Consider the following 20,508-nt stretch of genomic DNA (forward strand, 5'->3'; position numbering starts at 1 on the left):
CCATTCCCCAGTACCCATGTAAAGCCACATGCACTAGGCCCATGCAACTAGAGTTTGTTTGCAGTAGCTAGAGGCCCTGCCCCCCTTCTCCCTCTCTCTCTCTCTCTCTTTCTCTGTCTATCTCTCTCTCCCTTTCTCTCTTAAATATATAAAATTCTTAAAGACTAGATGTGGGGCTGGAGAGATGGCTTAGGGGTTAAGGTGCTTGCCTGTGAAGCCTAAGGATCCATATTCTATTCTCCATATTCTATTCTCCAGATCCCAAGAAAGCCAGATGCACAAAGATGAGGGAAGCACAAAATCACACATGCCCACAAGGTGGTGCAAGCATCTGGAGTTTGATTGCAGTGGCTGAGGCCCTGGCATGCCAATTCTCTTGTGCAGTCACTCTCTCTAACATAAATAAAATAAAACAAAAGACTAGGTGTGGAATTAAGGTAAATCCCTCTTCAAGATGGAGCCCTCACCTGCCTTGCCACAAGACTCCACCTACCATGTGTTCATCTGTAATCATAGGATTATTATCCTGTCTTGTCCATTTCCAAGGCCACTAGAAATTATACATGAGAGAATAAGTATGAAACTGGTTATTGGTAAGTCCCAGTAAAATGTGAATACTATGGATTCACAACAAAGCTTCCAGAAAATTCCAGTGCCCTATGTAGAGGGGCTGCCTGTTGCAGCCCCTTCCACTGCTTAAATGTGACTTTTCTCTTTCTCTGTATTTCCTCACTCAGATTGAAGCCGGTACAAAAGTGTGGGGGCCCTTCTGTGGAGAGAAAGCCCCAGAACCCATCAATACCCAGAGTCACAATGTCCAGATCCTGTTCCGCAGTGACAACTCGGGAGAGAACCGGGGCTGGAGGCTCTTATATGGGGCTGCAGGTAACCTTTCCCCTGCCAGGTCACACTGAGCCACTGTGCGCGGCCCTCAGAAGTAGGGTGAGTTGAAGAGGGAGGGATACACACATGGGACTCCTTTTGGGGACCAGGTGGGAATCCTGCCTGAGTAACTTGAAATTAAGGCATGTACTGTGCACTGACTGAGTTTCCCATCTATAAAATGGTGGCAAGGGCAATAAGAAGATTGGGCTTAAACTAGACTGGTAGTTTTATTTTAAATATTTTATTTATTTATAAGTAGAGAGAGAATAAGAAAGCATGAGAGAGAGAGATTTTGAGAGAATGGGTATATCAGGGCCTCCAGCCCCTACAAACTACAAACTACAAACATAGATGCCTATGCCACTTTGTGCATCTGGATGTTTATGGCTACTGGAGAATTAAACCTGAGTCATTAGGCTTTGCAGGCAAGGGACTTAACCACTGAGCCATCTCTCTAGCCCATAGTCTTGTAGTTTTTAAAACTGCCTGTACTTCAATACCATGAGAAGAGACTGAAAAGAAGAAATCCTGTTTCCTGAGCCTTATCCCTAACACAGGGATTCATGAGGCCTAAAGAAAGAGAGCTCCTGGCCCCAAGCCTCTCTAAATCTTAGACTGGAGTTCAGGTTGGGCCTGTAACACTGAATGTTTCATTACAGAGATTTGTCTTTGAGTGGATCCCTGGACTAGCAAGGCCTTACAGCTCCCATTCCCAGTGTCCAGGGAAGCTACTCCTGGCCCAAACCTGATCAAGTCATTGGACCCAAGAAGTTGTTAACAACCCAAGGAAAAAAAGAGAGTGGGCATCAGCCCAGAGTGACTAACCTACTTCACAGACCCCAGAGGCCTGGATCTGCCTGTATTGTCTCATCCAGGACCCAGCCTGGAAAGATGAGTAGACAGAAATCAAAAAGACAAGATTGTCCCTGAAAAGGTGTATGGGCTAGGCCCAGGTCATGATAACCTTGTCAGAGTCAACCTTTTGAAGAGAGGACTCAGAAGCATCTCCCTGAGTCTGTTGTGAAGAAAGGGTAGTCAGGATCATCCTAGGTGGTCCAGTGAGTCAAAACTGCCCAGACACAAACTTCAACTAAATGGGAAAACATTGTTTATTTAATTAGAACTATTGATGCGTGAGGTACAGTCTCGGGAGAAATTGAGCTTCCTGTCACTGTTGGGATGTAAACAGATGTTGAGGTTTCTACTGTTAGGGACATTGTAAAGAAAGCATGGGACAAGGGTTGGTTCACCTACATTTAATGTTCCTCAACACCCTGAATTTTAATGAAACCAGTTGACTAACTCTTTTTCTGGCAGTTAATGTTGATTGTCCACTTGACTAAATATAGGTTTACCTAAGAAACAAATCTCTGGGCATGTCTGTGAGGAAGTTGCTAGATTAGGTTAATTGAGGTAGAAAGACCCAGCCTAACGGTGAGTGTGGCCAGAGGACCTACACTGATGGAAAGGAGAAAGCAAGCTGAGCACAGCACTTATGACTCTGTTTCCTGACCTCAGACGCAGGTTGACCAGCTGCCTCTCTCCTGCTGGCAGGTCCGCATGGGGGAGTGCACCGCGAACTGTGGAGCAAAGCGAACTTCCTTCTTTAAGTTGGTTTTGTAAGGCATTTTTCACAGCAATGAGAAAATTACTTATTTTACCAATAAGCAGTTGGAAAGACAAGTTGGACAGGAACTCACTTCTGCTTTCCAAAAGTCTCTTGTAGCATCCAGGAGGCCCAGGCCTCCGATACCGGTCCTGTCACTTCCACAGCCCTCAGGCCTGACGTAATTTCTCATCACTGACCCTTCACTGCCACACGTTATTTGTTTTCTCAACGGCTGTCTTTTCATTTGCTGCCCACCAGGAAACGAGTGCCCGAAGCTACAGCCTCCTGAGCATGGGAAGATCGAGCCTCTACAAGACACGTACTCCTTCAAAGATCAAGTGCTTGTCAGCTGTGACATAGGCTACAAAGTGTTCAAGGTGCAGAACCCTGCCAGGGAAGAGGGGTGAGCAGGCCAGAGAAATGCCAGAACCTCCCAGGGCAGAGGAGCCGCTGCCATTTGCCGTCAGTTCCTGGCTGCTCCGTAACCTCCCCAATAGAAAAGCAATGCGTCTGTATTACCTCTCACAGCTGGATTACCTTGAATTTTTAAAAAATGAGTCCATGTGGCTGGATATGAGGGATAACAACTTAATGAACTTTTCTAGAGGTGGAGTGAGTGCAGCAAAGGGGATTTTAAAGGGGGTAGAGAGTGACTCCTCTGTTTCCCAACCTCAAAAGCAGTGGTTTTCCTACTTTATGACAGTGATAGCATACCATCTCCCAGATCTCATTTGGGGAGGCTTGGGGCTGGGACCAGTGCTTTGTATTTTTATGTTACCGATGAAGCCAACGTACAGGCCCACAGTTGTCCAGAAATGGCCTCAGGAAGGGGCCCTGGACCAGCAGCATTAATGTCCCTTGAGAACTTATTAAAAATGTGAATTCTTGGGCAGGTCACACCTAGTGAATTGGGAATTCTGGGAGCAGAGCCCAGGTGCCTATGTCAACAAGTGATACTGACCACTCTCTCTAGCTTGAGAACCACTGCACTAGAAAAAGGGGTCAAAGCTACCTGTCCTTTCCAAGGACAATTGTCCTTTGTGCATAAAACCCTTGCCTGTCCTCAGAGTATAAGTGGAGAAATGAAGTCAGCATCTGCCTTTACTTTTTTGTCAGGCTTTCCCTTGGAGGCCCATAGGTAGACAATCCCAGTGGAGGACAGGCAGGTTTAGAGTTTGAGTTACTTTTGCAGGGAATTAATCATGGGCCCACTCATTCCTTCATCCCCCTGACCTGGGTTTCTTTTCAGGATAATGTGGTGATGGACACATTCCAGATTGAGTGTCTGAAGGACGGGACATGGAGCAACAAGATTCCCTCTTGTGAAAGTAAGAAAGCCAAATGTGCTAGTTACAGAATATGGTGGGATTTGGAGCAGAGACCAAGCAAGTGTGCAAACCTTGCCAGAGCTAAGAGGAATGGGGCAAGAAGCCAACAATCCTCTGAGAGCTGGTCAAAAAGTGTATGAATTCTACCTTCAGAAAGAAGACTTTAGAGTCCCAAAAGAAACTTTTTAGAGGACCTGGTTTACTTTTTAAACACAAATTTTAATCTCTGCCTATAGACTGGGTACCAAATTTGGTAAAGGGATAGCATGGCTCTCAAGATTTGAAATGAACCCTAAGCAATTGCTAATTCAGGAAGCTAGTTTGGCACTGATGCCCAGAGCAGAGTGGCATTGTATGTCTCTACATGGCCATCGTCCACACAAACAAGCCTTCCGGGTTAGCTTATGACTTAAGGCTGCACAAGGCCTGCTGGGTCAGCAGAGAAGAGCTATATCAAGTGGGATGCTGGCTTTGGAGACCCAGAAGTCTTGCCTGTACTCCCCTAATAAATCTGGAGACCATGGACAAGATCCTTTGCCTTACCCACAAATAAAATGTTTGGACTAGTTTTAATGTCCTGGAATATATGGCAATGGTTCTAAATTAGTATAATCTACATAATTTGTCCACCTTGCCACAATATGAAATTATATTTTGTAAAGATATGGATTTCTAACTACGAGCCCCTTTCCCCTAGACCTAAGTGATTTCGAATATAAGACCATGACTTTAGAAACTGCACTTGGCAACAGTGGGTGAGATATACTGACAGTCAGGAGGGAAGATAGGGGTCAGGGAGTGGCTTTAGAATTCAGGCCAGTCCCACCAATCTCCATTTCATGATGAGATTTTTGTTGTTGGTGGAGTGAACATTGGAGCTCTGTCTTCTTTCCTTTCTCCTAAGTGGCTCCTCACTCAGCAGGCAGACAGATCCCCTCTCACTACCCCCAGAGACACTCTCTGGTAAGAGGCCTCCCTTAAGGCAAATGCCAGGCAGCACTTAGAATGTGCTGTTTTCTTTTTCATATGATGATGTGGCTGTGGTTAGGGCCCAGTGTGAGGAAAGAAGGCTATTTTATAGCCTCAACAATAAGTTCAACCCTTACTGGATGCTTTGCAGAGTTCTGGTAGAGCTTAGAGAGAAAACCCAAGGTCCAGACAGGAAGACCTCAAATGCTCCTTCAGTAGGTGGCCTGCTGTGTCCTAGGACTGCATTCTGAGCCAGGCCCCCTGCAGGATAAAGCCAGGGTCCTTCTGGTGCAGATAGACTTCTAGTGTTCTGGGCAGAGTCTGAACATCGGTCAGGAAGGTGTGGATGCAAATGCAGATTCTCCCAGTGGTGTGTGCCTGGCAGGTTTCCCATACTCTTCCAGAATCAGCCTCCTCCCTCTAGGTTGTGGTGGGCACTAACTAGGTTACCACAGCTGTGTAGAGTCAGAAATAACAAAGCTCAGTAAAAGCTTAATTCTCCCTCAGTAGGAAGAGGTTTGGTATCTTTCATTCACAGGTTGGGAAAGTAGGAAATAGTATTAATATTTTAACCACTAAGCCATCTCACCAGCCCTAGACACACATTTTATTGCAATGGAGACATTGAAAACAAAAGACACTAATGTATTAGTACTATTTTTTCATTATTTTTAGCAACAGAATACCTGGCCATTTGGTACGTAAGAAAATGTGATCCAGCCGGGCGTGGTGGCACACACCTTTAATCCCAGCACTTGGAAGGCAGCGGTAGGAGGATCACTGTGAGTTCAAGTCCACCCTGAGACTACAGAGTGAATTCCAGGCCAGTCTGGGCTAGAGTGAGACCCTATCTCAAAAAAGCAAAAAGAAAATGTGACCTGATGTTTTCACACTGGGCTATATTAGGACTCTTAGATCATCAGTTAAAACACACCCAGTACCTTTGTTTATTCAGTGTAATCGTCTGAACATCAGTGGGTACCATGTACTGTGTTAGGTCCTGAGGAAGATAGATAAGACTGAGAAGTTGAGAGTCCTAGGGAGTGTAGTGGGAAAGGCTGAGAACAGACAAGTGTGGCATGAAGTGAGTAAGAAATGTCCATGGGAACAGGAAGTGGAAATTATGGGTTGTTGTCCTGGCACTGCCTCCATCTTGCTGTGGTGACAGGTCCTGTTATGCTCCTCACACCATCTGCAAATAAGCATTTGGGCCAGTTGAATGAAAGCTTCTTACAGGGCCAGGTTTTTATCCTCCTCAGGAACTAGGGTATAAAAGCCTATGCAAATTCACGGAACGATACAAATTATCAACCATCTCAAACTGTCTTCCACACTGGCTGAACCTAAACTGTGCCTTCTCAATCAATTCTAATGGAATTGTTTCTGTACTTCCTGCACGAACTATTTCTGCCTTGCCTGCTAATTTTTCTCTTTCTTCTCTCTCTCTCTCTTTTTCTCCCTCTTCCTCTCTGATTCCTTCCTCTTGGTTTCCCGTTTCCACTTTGACTTCTCCATGATGACAGAAAGCGAGATCGATCTGGAGAGCGAATTCGAGGCAGAGCAAGTGACAGAGTGAATGATTGACGGGAACCCCACACAGTGCAGACACCTAAGAACGGATCACTCACAAAGACCCTCGGGTCCCAGAGCACCTCCACCCCTCCCCACCCAGCACCCCACTGCCCGCCTCAGTGGGGCTGAGCAAGGCAACGTAGCCCGAGCAGTGGAAGCCGCTACATGTCTGAGAACAAATGATCCCTTTGAGGATTCACTCATCATTCAAACATAACTCTGAAAAGACAATGGGCATCTTTTTTTTTTTTTTTTTTTGGTAGGCCCTCTAAGTGGATTGTATTCTTTTCAAAGGAAAAATGCCCTCAGTTCTAGAAACACAGATTTAATATGCAATCATGTGGGCTAGATCAACATTGCCCTTGGAACTTGATACATTTCACATTACTAATTGAAATGGGCTATAAGATGCCTGTGACTTTAGGACTTTGAATTTTCTATCTGTTGCTGCTGTCTTAACAACATGAGTTGGTAATATGAATAATAATACACAGTGTGGATTTTTCAGAATCTGGATATTTTCTCATTCACAAAAATAACTTTTTCCATCCATATTTTTAGGGATGGAATTCTACTGTCGAGTTTCTTTACTCCGGGTTTACAAGTTCTGTGTTTCTTAAAAGTCCTGATTAAAAACTTTAGTGAGCCGGGCGTGGTGGCGCACGCCTTTAATCCCTGCACTCGGGAGGCAGAGGTAGGAGGATCGCCAAGAGTTCGAGGCCATCCTGAGACTACAGAGTTAATTCCAGGTCAGCCTGGACCAGAGTGAGACCCTACCTCGTAAAATTAAAAAAAAAAAAAAACTTTAGTGAGATTAGCACCACGCCGTACAGACCATGATCATCATTTTAGAGGCCAAGGCCATACCTGGGTCATAATCAGTGGTAAAGAAAAGACCAGGAATGACAGCTCCCACGCTGAGATCTCGGCATTAGCCTGAATAAGGTCTGCACACATGTGTCAGAGAAGCCCTGCCTTTCGGTTTATGACTGCCCAATCCGATGATTAAATGGTTACTTGTATGGGCAGAATCCTACCAGTGTAGATGATGAGCAGTCTGGAGACTGAGGTGCCATCCCAGGGTGGAGATGCCCTTGAGAGAAGAGATGGCTGGTCACTAAAGACAAGTGTCAATTGAACAAATGTTTGCAAATCCACAAAGTATTCACAATCATCATACTCAGGATGACAAGGGGAAATTACACCTTAAGAGAACTAAGATGCATGCCACAGAGAGAGAGAGAGAGATGAATAAAGATGTCCATAAGAAGGTGCCTGCTCCATCCAGTTAGAAGGATGAGAAAAATCTTTTTGAGAAGCAAAGTTTGATTACGGCCTCATGGGGTGGCTGCATGGACACAGAGTATCCCAGGCAGCAGGGTGACAGAAGCAAGGCCTGGATGGGCACTGAAGGGACTGATGGCATTGGAGTATAGGTTCATTGAGAGAAAGGAAGAGGATGAGACTGGGTAGCGCAGCTGGAGCCCATCCCAAGTCCTTTGTGCCAGTATGAGCTTGGGGGGGGCGGCGCTCTAGGAGGGCCCTAGACTGTGGGAAAGCATGCTCAGAGCTGGGGCCTAGAAAGACATGTCTGAAGGAAGACAAGAGCAACAAGAGATGGCCAGGGAGAGTGGTGGGCAAGGGAGTGGGAAAGAGAAGGGCATCTTGACTGCGGGTGTGGAGGTCGCCCAAAATAGCCCAAGAGAAAGGATGGAACCTTTCCTGCAGCCACAAACTAGCCAAGGACCCGGTTTCTGACATGTGCTAATGGTGTCTCACAGAACTGCTTGAAGGGTCCTCATGAGAGGACATTGTCTCCAGGGCTCGAAGAGGTTTGGCTTTTCTCCTGTCATTGAGCACTGGGAGGAAATTGTGTGCCTCTTCCTTCACTGTAGCCCGGCTGACAGGACTCTGCTTTCCCCTCCTCTCTGGCTGTGCATCGCTGCGTTCATGGGCAAAGATGCTTCTCTAGAGAACTATAGAAGCAGGCTTACTGTTCAGAAAATAACCCCCTGCCAGCACCAGCCACACAAGTTTGGGGCCAGACCTGGACTTCTTCCACTAGGAACTGGGCAGTTGGGTTTCAAGGATAGTGAGAACCAAAAGAACTGCTAGAAAGTTGAGAGAGGCAAGTGTAGGGACAGCATCTAAGCACCGGTTGAACACATTTCCTGACAGGAAAGAAAAGTGATTTTGATGTTCAACAGGTAAATAATGTTTTTGTTGTTTTATTTTATTTATTTATTTTTTTTTAAGTAGGCTCGCACTCTAGCACAGGCTGACCTGGAATTCACTGTGCAGTCTAGGCTGACCTCGAACAGTAAATCTCCTACCTCTGCCTCCCAAAGGAAGGGATTAAAAGAGGGCTCTACCACATCCAGCTAAAGCTACTTACAGTTTTAAATAAATATTATTGCCTCTTACTATCTTAGAGTACACACTAATGTCACAAACTAGAAGAGGGTCTATGCTTTTGGGTGATAGATGCAAATGAAGTGTCACGTGCAGGAGGGATTGAAGGCCAGCGCCGAATTCGCACTTTGGAGCCTGTCTCCGTTGTAGATGAGAAATACTTGGGCTGGAGAGATGGCTTAGTGGTTAAGCGCTTGCCTGTGAAGCCTAAGGACCCCGGTTCTAGGCTCGGTTCCCCAGGTCCCACGTTAGCCAGATGCACAAGGGGGCGCGTACGTCTGGAGTTTGTTTGCAGTGGTTTGGGGCCCTGGTGCGCCCATTCTCTTTCTCTCTCCCTCTGCCTCTTTCTCTCTCTGTCTGTCACTCTCAAATAAATAAATAAATAAAAGGAAATACTGACATTGTCCCCTTTCCTTCATCCTTTTCCTCCAACCTGGAGGGCTTTGGAATGACACCTACTTTAAGTTAGATGACTCTCCAGTTAATCAAGTAGACAAAGTCCTAAGGTTAAGCTCACAATGTCTGGCCAGCACTCTCTTGTTAATTGCCCCTCTCTATTTCTCAAGGTAAATAGGTAAAATTCAGAAAAAAAAAGTTGAACTTCAGAAATTCTATCACAAATCTGGAAAAATTGACAACCAACATCCACTGTTAGCCAGCTAGTATTTATTACAGGCCATTTTACTGGAAAACAGTTTATTGTTGATTAAAAGAACACTGAATGCAAGATCAGCTCTAGTCCCTGCTTTGGTGATAATTCACAAGGTGACTTCAGACCCATCAAATCTTTGAGCTCGTCTGTAACATAAAGAAGGCATTTTAGATTTAGATTGTTGCCCTCAGATTCTTTTATGTCACATGATGGGATTCTTCTGTGATTCTTCTACTCTGACATAGGCTGTTATGCCTAAGATTCGGTTTCCTTAGAAACAAGCATCGTCCCCTAAAAGATGCCCTTGAGATTGTTTTATTTATTTATTTATTTATTTATTTATCTATTTATTTGAGAGAGAGAGAGAAAATGGGCATGCCATGGCCTCCAGCCACTGCAAATGAACTTCAGATGCATGTGCCATCTTGTGCATCTGGCTTACATGGCTACTGGGAAATTGAACCTGGGTCCTTCAACTTCTCAGGCAAGTACCTTAGCCACTAAGCCATCTATTCAGTCCAAAAGATGTCCTTGAAAAGAAAGAAATGAATTAGGTGCTCAGTCTCTGAGTCAGCTATGGAATGATAACCTGACTCATGCTGGACTTCATCCATGCTAGCAACTCCCCTAAGACAGAGCTATACAGGACAGATCCACAAGGACCAGCCCGTGGATCAGGTGTTTTTGGTCATGCCCTATACTATGACAACAGCCAGACCCAATACTGAACCACCATCAGTTAGAAGAAATGAGCAGGTCAGGACTAAAAGTGTGTTCACGGTAGGCTCTCCCCTGCTGTCTGTGGCCAAATGAGCTGCCGGTAGGAAATGAGCAGCAGGCTGGGTAGTTATGAAGGAGCCGTGTTTTTGTTTGCTTGGTTTGGTGTCTTCAGCACCAAGCTTCAATGTGAGCACATTAACTGCTCTTATTTAGCCTGTGGTTGGGACTGGAAAAATGGAAGATTCTTTGGTTCTAGTTAGCCAGTTTTCACAATGAGCCATGGGCTTCGTGCCTGGGTAAAAGAAGTAGAGAGTGCATAACTGAATTGGAAGTCAAAGAAAGAGGCATTGATGGGAAAGAGACTGGGGTCCTCTTGAAACTCAGTAGATCTGAAATTGACACCAGGCTAGGGGCCCATTGGTAGCTGCATAGTTTGTATGCTGTGCAGTTCCTTGGATACCATTCAGATGGACTATAATATTTCTTGCTCAAGTTTTATATGGTGTATGTATATATATGAATGACAGATCCACCCAGTGGCTCCAGGAGGAAGAGAAGAAAGTAGGTAAGAGATCTTACTTCTCTCTCAGTTGTAGACTGTGGATCCCCAGAAGGCTTGAAGCATGGGCTCGTCACCTTCTCCACAAGGAACAACCTCACCACCTACAAATCTGAGATCAGATACTCCTGCCAACATCCCTATTACAAGATGCTTCACAATACCACAGGTAAGCCCTCCACAGTGAACTGTACCTCATTCTCTCTGGGCTCAGGACTAGGCTGGGGGCTAAACAGCTCTGTAAAGGAAAACTGCCTCATCATCAAAGTGCCCTCTTACACCTCAGACTCCCTGTTCAGTCCCCATGAGCTTGTGGCATGTCCATTTACAGATTCAATGACAGTCTCAGGATCACAACCAAGGTGGGTTTCTTTTTTTTTTTTTTCTTTTAACTTGGAATTTAGTACAAAGTCTGTTAATGAGTATAGTCCTTGTTGATAGAACATTAAAGAGGCAACATGAAAAAATTAAGAGAAGAATTGGGAACGTCAGGAACGCCTGGACTCACAAAATAAATTCCTCCATGTTGCCTGAGGCACATCTAAGGTTTCCAGAAAATCGCCTTTGTGGCTGCCTCCTCCATTCTCTGCCTCCTCTTCTGGCTGACCAGACCTGAGCCAATTCAACAAGCTGTAGGAACCCTTCCTTTAAAGACCTGCTCTTGGGGCTGGAGGGATGGACCCAGGCTCGATTCCCTAAGACCCACATTAGCCAGATGCAGAAGAGGGTGCATGAGTCTGGAGTTCGATTGCAGTGGCTGGAGGCTCTAGTGCACCCATTTTCTCTCTCTCTCTCTCTCTCTCTCTCTCTCTCTCTCTCTCTCTCTCCCCCTCTCTCTCTCTGTCAAATAAATAAATAATTTTTTTTTAAAGTTAAAGACCTATTATACACAGGGAACAAGTGGAATGAAAGAATGAGGAAAGTGCCATCTGTCTTGCCAGAGAGCTCAATGTGTCCAAAAGCCAAGACCCAAGCACAGCTACAGCTTCTCCACACCTTCTAGCAGGGAGGCCCCTGGCTGTCTCTGGTGCTGGGCAGAGTTTAAGGATGAAGGGTCAGCAGTAGCCAGTCTGATGGCCACAGTGACAATGTAGGAGGAGCTAGAAGGATAAACAGCTGGAGATACGCCCCACAATATCCTGAGAATAAACCCTGTTGTCACTAGTTCCCTCATACTCAGTCTTCAGGAGAAAAAGAACTTTCAGGGAGGCAGGAAAGCCATGCGCTCAGTCTGAGCATCAAGCACGAGAACGTTCCTACTTTTCTCTAAGTCTCCAAGTCTCACTTTCCAACAAGGGAAGAATAAGATAGCTCGTAGAGCTATGGTGAGGCTTAAATGCAGCAAATGTAGTTCATTAGAGTTTAGTGGACCAGCTGGAGAGATGGTTCAGCTGTTAGACACAGTTGCTTGAAAAGCCTGTCAGCCTGGTTCAATTCCCCAGTACCCACCTAAACCCAGATCCATAAAGTGGTGCATGCAACCGGGTTTCTGGATTCCATTTGCAGTAACAGGAAGCACTGGTGCACACATTCTTTCTAGCTGTCTAGCTCATTCATTTTCTCTCTCTCTCTCTCTCTCTCTCTCTCTCTCCTTCTCTCAAATAAATGAATGTATTTTTTTCTACTTTTTTTTTAAGGTGGGGTCTCACTGTAGCCCAGGCTGACCTGGAACTCAGTCAGTAGTCCCAGGCTGGTCTCTAATTCATGGTGAGCCTCCTCCCTTTGCCTCCTGAGTGCTGGGATTAAAGATATGTGCCACCATGCCCAGCTAAATACATATTTTAAAATAATGAAGACAGGTAAGAGTTTAATGAAGAAGAGAGGGAAGAGCATGTGTGCTATGCAGAGCTATGTGAACCAAGGTTCGGTGAGCATGCGTAGCATAGAGGACCTCTGCCAGGGTCTGGGCAGTGCAGGGGAACGCAGGGAGCAGCCCTCGGATAAGCAGGCATCAGAGGACAGACCTCTGGACCCCGTGCTGAAGAATGTGCTGTTTATTTGTAAGGACAGTGAGGGTCCGTTAGTGACTTTACAATGAAGAAGGACCCGGTCAAGTTCTTGTTTTGTAAAGATTTTTTAGGGCTCAGAGGAAATGATACCAGAGGGACTTCCTGCAAGAACTTTGCAATGATCCACATTCAAGCAAATAAAGGCCCACACCTCTTCTCCAAGTATTTGACATCAATCATTTTATTTTTCTTCTCCCCACTCTTTTTCACTCTCCCAGGTATATATACCTGTTCTGCTCATGGGGCCTGGATAAATGAAGTGCTGGAGAGAAGCCTGCCCACCTGCCTTCCAGGTACCTCACCCTCTAAATCCCCTGCCTCAAAGTTTCTGATCCAATGTCTGAGAGCCCAGGTGCTTCTGCTGTTAGCTGGGAGTACAGAGATGAGATGTTCTGATTGATGTAAAAGAGATGTCATCGGAAAGCTAACGGTCAGAAAACCTTGTCAAACTAACCAGACTCTATAGCTGGCCTGCTGTATGGGCCCAGGGCACCCTCCTATCTCCTTGCTGTCCAGCTCCAATCCTTTCCCACCAGGTTTTGCATTCAACATAATTTATGTGTGCCCCTGCTGTTGTGCCAGGGACACGGAAAGACTGAAACTTTGTCCTTGCACACTCACTGTATGCTAAAGAAGATGACATCATGGGACTAACAGCTGCCATGTCCTGCAGAGCCCAAGGAGCAGTGTGCATAGATCCATGCTTTACCCACTGACCCCACTTTAAGGGGAACAGAAAAAGAACTTGTGCTCATGATAAATATCCCTGGGGTATAGAGTCAAGGATATTTACTTTGGCATTAAAAGTATGGATGGGGCTGGAGAGATGGCTTAGTGGTTAAGGTGCTTGCCTGCAAAGCCTAATGACTCAGGTTCAATTCCCCAGGACCCACGATGTAAAGCCAGATGCATCTGGAGTTCACTTGCAGTGGCTGGAAGCCCTGGTGTGTCCATTCTCTCTGTCTCTCTTCTCTCTATCTCTTTATACTTGCAAATAATACATAAATTAGTTTTTTTTTAAAAAAAAAAAAAAGAAAAGAAAAGAGGGGATGGAGGGATGGCTTAGCAGTCAAGGCATTTGCCTACAAAGCCAGAGGACCCAGTTTCGATTCCCCAGAATCCATGTAAGCCAAATGCACAAGGGGGCGCATAAGTCTGGAGTTCGTTTACAGTGGCTAGAGGCCCTGGCTCACCCATTCTCTCTCTCCCTCTTTTAACTTGGAATTTAGTACTTTCTCATATAAATAAGTAAAAATAAAGTAGAAATTAAAAAAAAAAAGACTGAATGGGACTGGGCATGAGGGTGCACACCTTTAATCCCAATACTTGGAAGCAGAGGCAGGAAGGTCACCGTAAGTTCTAGGCCACCCTGAGACTACATAGTGAATTCCAGGTCAGCCTAAGCCTAGAGAGAGACCCTACCTCAAAAAAAAAAAAAAAAAAATGAATGATTTGCATTGCATTCACAATGTATCTATATGCAAATCAACTTAGAAAATTATAGCCCCAAATCACACACCGTAAGTTTAAATAACCCTGATTAAATTTAATATTCATAACTCAGTAATTTACACATCATTTTTTTAATTTTTATTTTTTAATTTATTTATTTGAGAGGAAGACAAAGAGAGAAAGAGGCAGAGAGAGAGAGAGAGAGAATGGACATGTCAGGGCTTCCAGGCCCTCCAAACAAACTCCAGACACATGCGCCACCATGTGCAACTGGCTTATATAGATCCTGGAGAATCAAACCTGGGTCCTTTGGCTTTGCAGGCAAGTGCCTTAACCTCTAAGCCATCTCTCCAGCCCACTTCTTTAATTTTTAAAGATCAAGACCAACAGCAATGAAATGATGTGACACTGGAGACAGAACTAAAGCACACTGAAATTCTACTGTGCTTCCTTCCACACGCATGTTTCCACAAACAGCAGGAGCCTTTCGGCTTTTATACTTCACTAAATTAAAGTGTTGGGCAAGCTGAGATTGTGTATTACATGAATGTTACATTGTAGTGACCTTTGGTATTGACTTAGTAGGCTCCTAAATGTTAGGTTAGATGTTAAAATGCAAAGCCAGTGACTTTTCCACAAGTAAGTAAAAGACAAGAGAGGAAGCACTTGAGAGTCAGTTTCCTGTCCTCACAGGTCCAGGGAATTCTCTTAGAAAGAGGAAGGCCCTGCTCTTGTTTGAACAGAAGCAGAGGGTGAACACAAAGCAGGAAGGGGTCTTTATGGCCAAGAAAGAACTCTGGAGAGGTAGAACGAGGAAAGGTCATCCCATCCACAACTACTGATTCTACTGTCCTCAAGTTGGCTTGGCACACCAAGTATGCCACGTGTTTAGATAGTCTCAAAGGGAAAGAGAATAGTGAGCCTGTGGAAAGTCAGACATTTAGTTTTCCATTTTGCTAAAAGATTACGTGGGCCAAGGAAACCCAGAGCAATTCCATCCTGTGACCCATGTTGCAACCTCTGGAAAGAGAACAGTGCTGGGATTAGAGTCAGGGTCCCAGGGCTCTTGTTTCCTAACTGGGGCTTGGGGTAAGCAATTGCATTATCTCAGGCTGGCATTCCATGACTCAGGAATGACAGAGCAAAACCAGGAAATTTTCAACATTGTTTGGCTCCTGCTGGTCATCCTCCTCTGTTCAAAGCTTCGTGGATACCATGAGTCATGAAGTTATATTAACACCCGGAGTTGGGCAGAACTATGATGTACCCTTGGACCAGGCCAGAAATTTTCAAACTCTTTCTTTTGAAGGACTGAGATGGAAGCCAGGATGGACAAAGCCATTTCTTCTAGCATCATGGTGCCCACACTTATATGTGTGGAGGAATGCTAAGCAGATATTATTTGCCATTTTATTTAACAGATGTGAAAACTGAGGGTTGCAATGGCATAATGAGTTTCGCACAGCTGCCTCCAGCTTTAGGGGCAGAGCTGAAAGAGAAACCCAAAACTTCAATGTCAAGATAAGCAATTCTGAGCTTTCCTTGACACGGGTTTTATCCAACCTAAACATACTCAGAATCCTCGAGTATCACTTTTTTTTTAAAGGGAGCTCCCTCAGCGCCCATGATTATCCAGAATCTCAATCTGGCTTCAGTACAGCCAAAGTTTTTTAACATTACAAGAGTTGTCCTCTGTCCAAGGAAAGACTGGGAAGAAAATGCCAGAAACAAACAAGGATTCCAAACATGGAATCTGGAGACCACCTTGACCAACTCCTTCACTTCACCTGGCACAGTGGCACATACCTGTAGGCCCATCTACTTGGAAAGCTGAAAAGTACTTGAACCCAGGAGTTCAAGACCAACTTGGGGCAACTGGATAAGACTCAGTCTCAAAAAGAAGAGAAGGAGGAGAAGGATGAAGGAGAAGAAAGAGGAGGAGTCCCATTCGAATGAGCTCCGCTGAAGACTTTTGCATCATTGGACCTCTTTAGAAAACATGCATCAAGGAGGAAGACACTGTAGTAAAGTGAAGCTAGTCAAAGGAAGTGGGTTCCACATCTTTCTCTGCCTGTTATGACTTTGAGGAAGTCACTTTCCTTCTCTGAACTTGTTTATTCATCAGCAAATTAACTATCCTCTGAGATTCCTCTGGCTGTGACCTTCTGTGACCTGGGGTCTGTCACTGGTATTCTGGATGTTGGAGGGCACCATTTAGTGCTGGCCATAGGCTTTGTTGTGACATGGAATGAATCATGTATTTTTCCCTCGCCAAATTAGAATCTTTGGATACTCAATTCCATAGAGCCTGTCAGAGACCTGCCTTGAGATGTCACCTTGTACTCTGCTAATTGTAATAAGAGGCTAGCCCGTCCCCATCTGGCTCGGGGTAAATGACAAGACACCCTGGGATCATGACAAAAGCATTTGACATGGGAAGAAGAACATATGAAGAGCATTAAGTTACTGAAAGCCTTCCTGCCCAAAGCCACCAAGAAACTCAACTGTCCCTTGATCTCTAAAAGATTGCTGTACGTGTGCAGGGCCAAATAGAATAGCCCAGCCTCTGCAATCAGAAAGCCCGCACTCACGCCAGGCTACCTTCCTAGGCTCAGTCACCCTTTCTGGGAAGAGCCCATGTGAGCTTGCTTTTAGCCAGCAGGTGGCTGGTATTGAAGACCCTCTCCTCATTAGCCAGAAGGCCTTAGGTACAGGAGTCTGGTTGAGAACATGCATGCTCGGGGTACAACTCTGTGGAATGAAGTTTTCTCAGATCCTTCTTCTCTTAAAGGTACCACAGGGCCCCTGGGTGCAATGATGCATGGATCCGAACAGGGCTCATGCATCATTGCTTGTGGATTATGCCACTTTTCTTCCACCCTGAGCCCCAAAGTACAAGCATTTTGGTTAAGAATAAAAGGTTTAAGGGTCCATGACCTTGTCTTAATGTGTAATAAAGCAGTATGAAGTACAGATGCAACACCTGTCTAGTTAAGATCCTGCTACCCACTTGGATAGCCATGTCACCTCAAACTAGAATCAACACTAGGGAAGGTTATTCACATACAAGCTGAGAAGGGTCTTGGCAGATGAAATAATGACCCAATAAGTTGAGAACTTGGAGACCACCTTGACTGAGCTGCTCATTTGGCAGATGAAAAGATGAAATCCAGAAAGGAGAAAAGACTGACTCTGAGTCACACGGAAATGGCAAAGCCAGGTCAAGGCCCTATGTGACTTGGTTTCCCAGGCTAGTGTGAAACCTATGAAATTCTCACTCTTCTCCATATTGTGCTGAGAGCTATACAAGTCACACAAAACAAGCAATATCCCCATTCTACAGATGAAGAAACTGAACTTCAGAGAAGTCTTGTAACTGACCCCAGAGTCACATAGCTTACAATTGGCAGTGATGGAATTGGATGGAGTTGGAAACGTTACATCTGATCACTATGACCTACTAGACCAGCATTTAGGTTCCCTCCAATTCTCTGTGGACATGGAGAAAACACTCCCAGAAGCTCTATGAATGCCCATAACATGGAGGATATACAAGATACCTTTCTAGGAAAGAAAGGGTAGAGTGACTACTGCTAACAGTAAGCCAGACATGGTTCAGCCATATGTGGCTCAGGTTAGACAAGGCTAACGCATGGGATAACCTGGTCCAGAGATAGCTCCAGCTACACAGGCCAGACTGGAGATGGGTCAGACAGACAGATTGAAACCCACCTGGGCCTACAGCTGAGATTTCCCAAGGTAACACAATTCAAGCAGGTGAGGGTCCTATAGTGGCATAATCCACAGTGGGTAAGATATGAATTTCTCTCCATGGTTCATCTCGTGTGGCTAACCAGTCTCTGTCACTTGTCCCCACTCTTCTCCTTACAGTGTGCGGACAGCCCTCCCGCTCCCTGCCAAGCCTGGTGAAACGGATTATCGGAGGCCGGAACGCTGAGTTGGGCCTTTTCCCGTGGCAAGCCCTGATCGTGGTGGAGGACACATCACGGGTGCCAAATGACAAGTGGTTTGGGAGCGGGGCCCTGCTGTCTGAATACTGGATACTCACAGCAGCCCACGTGCTGCGCTCGCAGCGCAGAGACAATACGGTAATACCTGTTTCCAAGGAGCATGTCACCGTCTACCTGGGCCTGCATGATGTGCGGGACAAGTCAGGAGCTATCAACAGCTCAGCTGCGCGCGTGGTGCTCCATCCACACTTCAACATCCAGAACTACAACCACGACATAGCTCTGGTACAGCTGCGGGACCCGGTGCCCCTGGGACCCCACATTATGCCAATCTGCCTGCCCAGACCTGAGCCCGAAGGTCCAGCCCCCCATGTGTTAGGCCTGGTGGCTGGCTGGGGCATTTCCAATCCTAATGTGACAGTGGACGAGATCATCAGCAGTGGCACACGAACCTTGTCGGATGTCCTTCAGTATGTGAAATTACCTGTGGTGCCCCACGCCGAGTGCAAAACCAGCTACGAGTCCCGCTCGGGCAACTACAGCGTCACAGAGAACATGTTCTGCGCGGGCTACTATGAAGGCGGCAAGGACACGTGCCTGGGAGACAGCGGGGGAGCCTTTGTCACACTTGATGAGTTGAGCCAGCACTGGGTGGCCCAGGGTCTGGTGTCCTGGGGGGGACCTGAAGAATGCGGCAGCAAACAGGTGTATGGCGTCTACACAAAAGTCTCCAACTATGTAGACTGGGTATGGCAGGAGATGAACTCCCCACGGGGAGTGAGAGAGCTCCAGGTGGAGCGGTGAGCTGACTTACTCCCCCGGGGCCTGCCTACCGTGCCCCAGCTCAAGTGAAGCTACGCCACCCACTTCCAATAGCACACTCCATGTCACTTACCACACCAAAGAGGCCAAAACACACTGACCTAGCTGGGCATTTGTCCTCCTGAGACAGTCCAGGACCTTGGGGATCATTAGCAAGGAAGAGGGGAAAGGGTCTAGGCCTGGGCTCAAGGTCTCCTCCAGTTCCTTCCTCTCCTGGCCTCACCTCTCCAGCAATACAAAGTGGAAGCTGAACCAGTTTGCCTCTGGGCCAAGCCGGCACTCCTCTCCAAGGCAAGCTTTATTCACTCCTAGTCAGCTACCAACCCCACTGGGTCCAGGATTGATACAGGAAAACTTGGACCTGAATGTTAGGAAATGACCCTTCAAGCTCTGTATCCGTGTACTTGCCTGCCTTTGGCCTCTGCACTCCTGCCAAATCTAGTCCCTCCTCCAGCAGAGAACCATTCAGGTTTGAGGGACCAAGACGAAGGCGGGGAGGATCCTTTCTCATAGTGTAGCACTTGGAGCACTTTGGTTCCTGGAGTTGCTCCTTGTAGCTTCTTGCAGTGCCAGTATTAACCCTAGTGTTCCCAATGAAAGGAGTTCCAAAAGACTAAAAGAAGGGATAGGAGGGTGAGGGGAGCAGAACAGCAATGGGAGACTCCCCAAGCCTCTGAAACTTCTACTGTCTACCCAGAACACATCCTGTGGATCCATATTGTCACTCTCAAATACCAGATGACACCACAAGTTGTCAACACCTGCTGCTCCAGACAAGCACAAAGTGACCTTGCAGCATAGGAGATGTATCATGTAAAGACTACTTCATTCCCCAGCCTCTCACATGGAAACTTGGCCCCTAATTGTGGTGGGAGGGGAGAAGACCAGCAGTATGCCCCCTCTGTGCTTCTGATCAGGAAAATAGACAAAAGGTCATTAGGAATCACTCCAATCTACCAAAGCACCCTCCACCCTGGGGCTCGCGCTCAGCAGAGAGCCACCCACCCAGCAGCATATTCCAAAGGATCCACTTCCACATTCCAGGGGCCAAGGTCAAGGGAAGCAAAGCTTCATTCATAGATAAGCAGTGAAAAGAGATGGATAACTTGAGGCCTGCGGTCTACCCCTGGCTCTCTCCTCAGATGGTTATTTGATAAATCACTTTGTCCTCTGAGCCTCATCTGTTACAGGGAACTTACAAGATCCCCTTTGAGGTCTGTCCAGCTCTCTCATTCAGCACTCCCTGAAAGGCATTGGCCGCCTCTCCCTGGATCTCCAAGCTGAATTGTCCTTATCCCCAGAGCTCTCTCCTGTGGATCTCCTCAGACAAAGGTAGCTGGTGAAGCCCCTGAAAGGATTCTGGGAAGTGGCCACTTTTCCCATTGTTCCATCAAAACACACTCCTATATCTATGAAGGATGCATGTAGAGGATGCTATATTTTGTATATTTACTATCAAAGGCTTTATGACTCTGTAAGGAGCCTCTGCATTCTGTTCCTCCTGTCAGGGGTTTAAAGCAGAAATAAATTCTCTATAGACAACCAAAA

At 46.1% G+C, this 20,508-nt stretch overlaps 1 protein-coding gene across 3 annotated transcripts in view; it reads left to right on the forward strand.

The window, feature by feature from the left end:
- Masp1 (MBL associated serine protease 1) overlaps nucleotides 1-20,508 on the forward strand; it is a 57,674-nt gene extending 37,166 nt beyond the window's left edge. For 2 of the 3 annotated variants that reach the window (XM_004654287.2, XM_045149763.1), the window contains 6 exons: nucleotides 738-885; nucleotides 2,753-2,871; nucleotides 3,744-3,822; nucleotides 10,738-10,875; nucleotides 12,934-13,008; nucleotides 18,059-20,508. In XM_004654287.2, the coding sequence (XP_004654344.2) occupies nucleotides 738-885; nucleotides 2,753-2,871; nucleotides 3,744-3,822; nucleotides 10,738-10,875; nucleotides 12,934-13,008; nucleotides 18,059-18,942 (1,443 nt within the window). In that variant the 3' untranslated portion in view covers nucleotides 18,943-20,508. Of the gene's footprint in view, nucleotides 1-737; nucleotides 886-2,752; nucleotides 2,872-3,743; nucleotides 3,823-6,314; nucleotides 6,871-10,737; nucleotides 10,876-12,933; nucleotides 13,009-18,058 lie in introns of those variants that run through there. The other variant, XM_004654289.2, reaches the window with a different exon arrangement.

This window comes from Jaculus jaculus, chromosome 5 (assembly GCF_020740685.1).
Source record: "Jaculus jaculus isolate mJacJac1 chromosome 5, mJacJac1.mat.Y.cur, whole genome shotgun sequence".
NCBI classification, from domain to species: Eukaryota; Metazoa; Chordata; class Mammalia; order Rodentia; family Dipodidae; genus Jaculus; species Jaculus jaculus.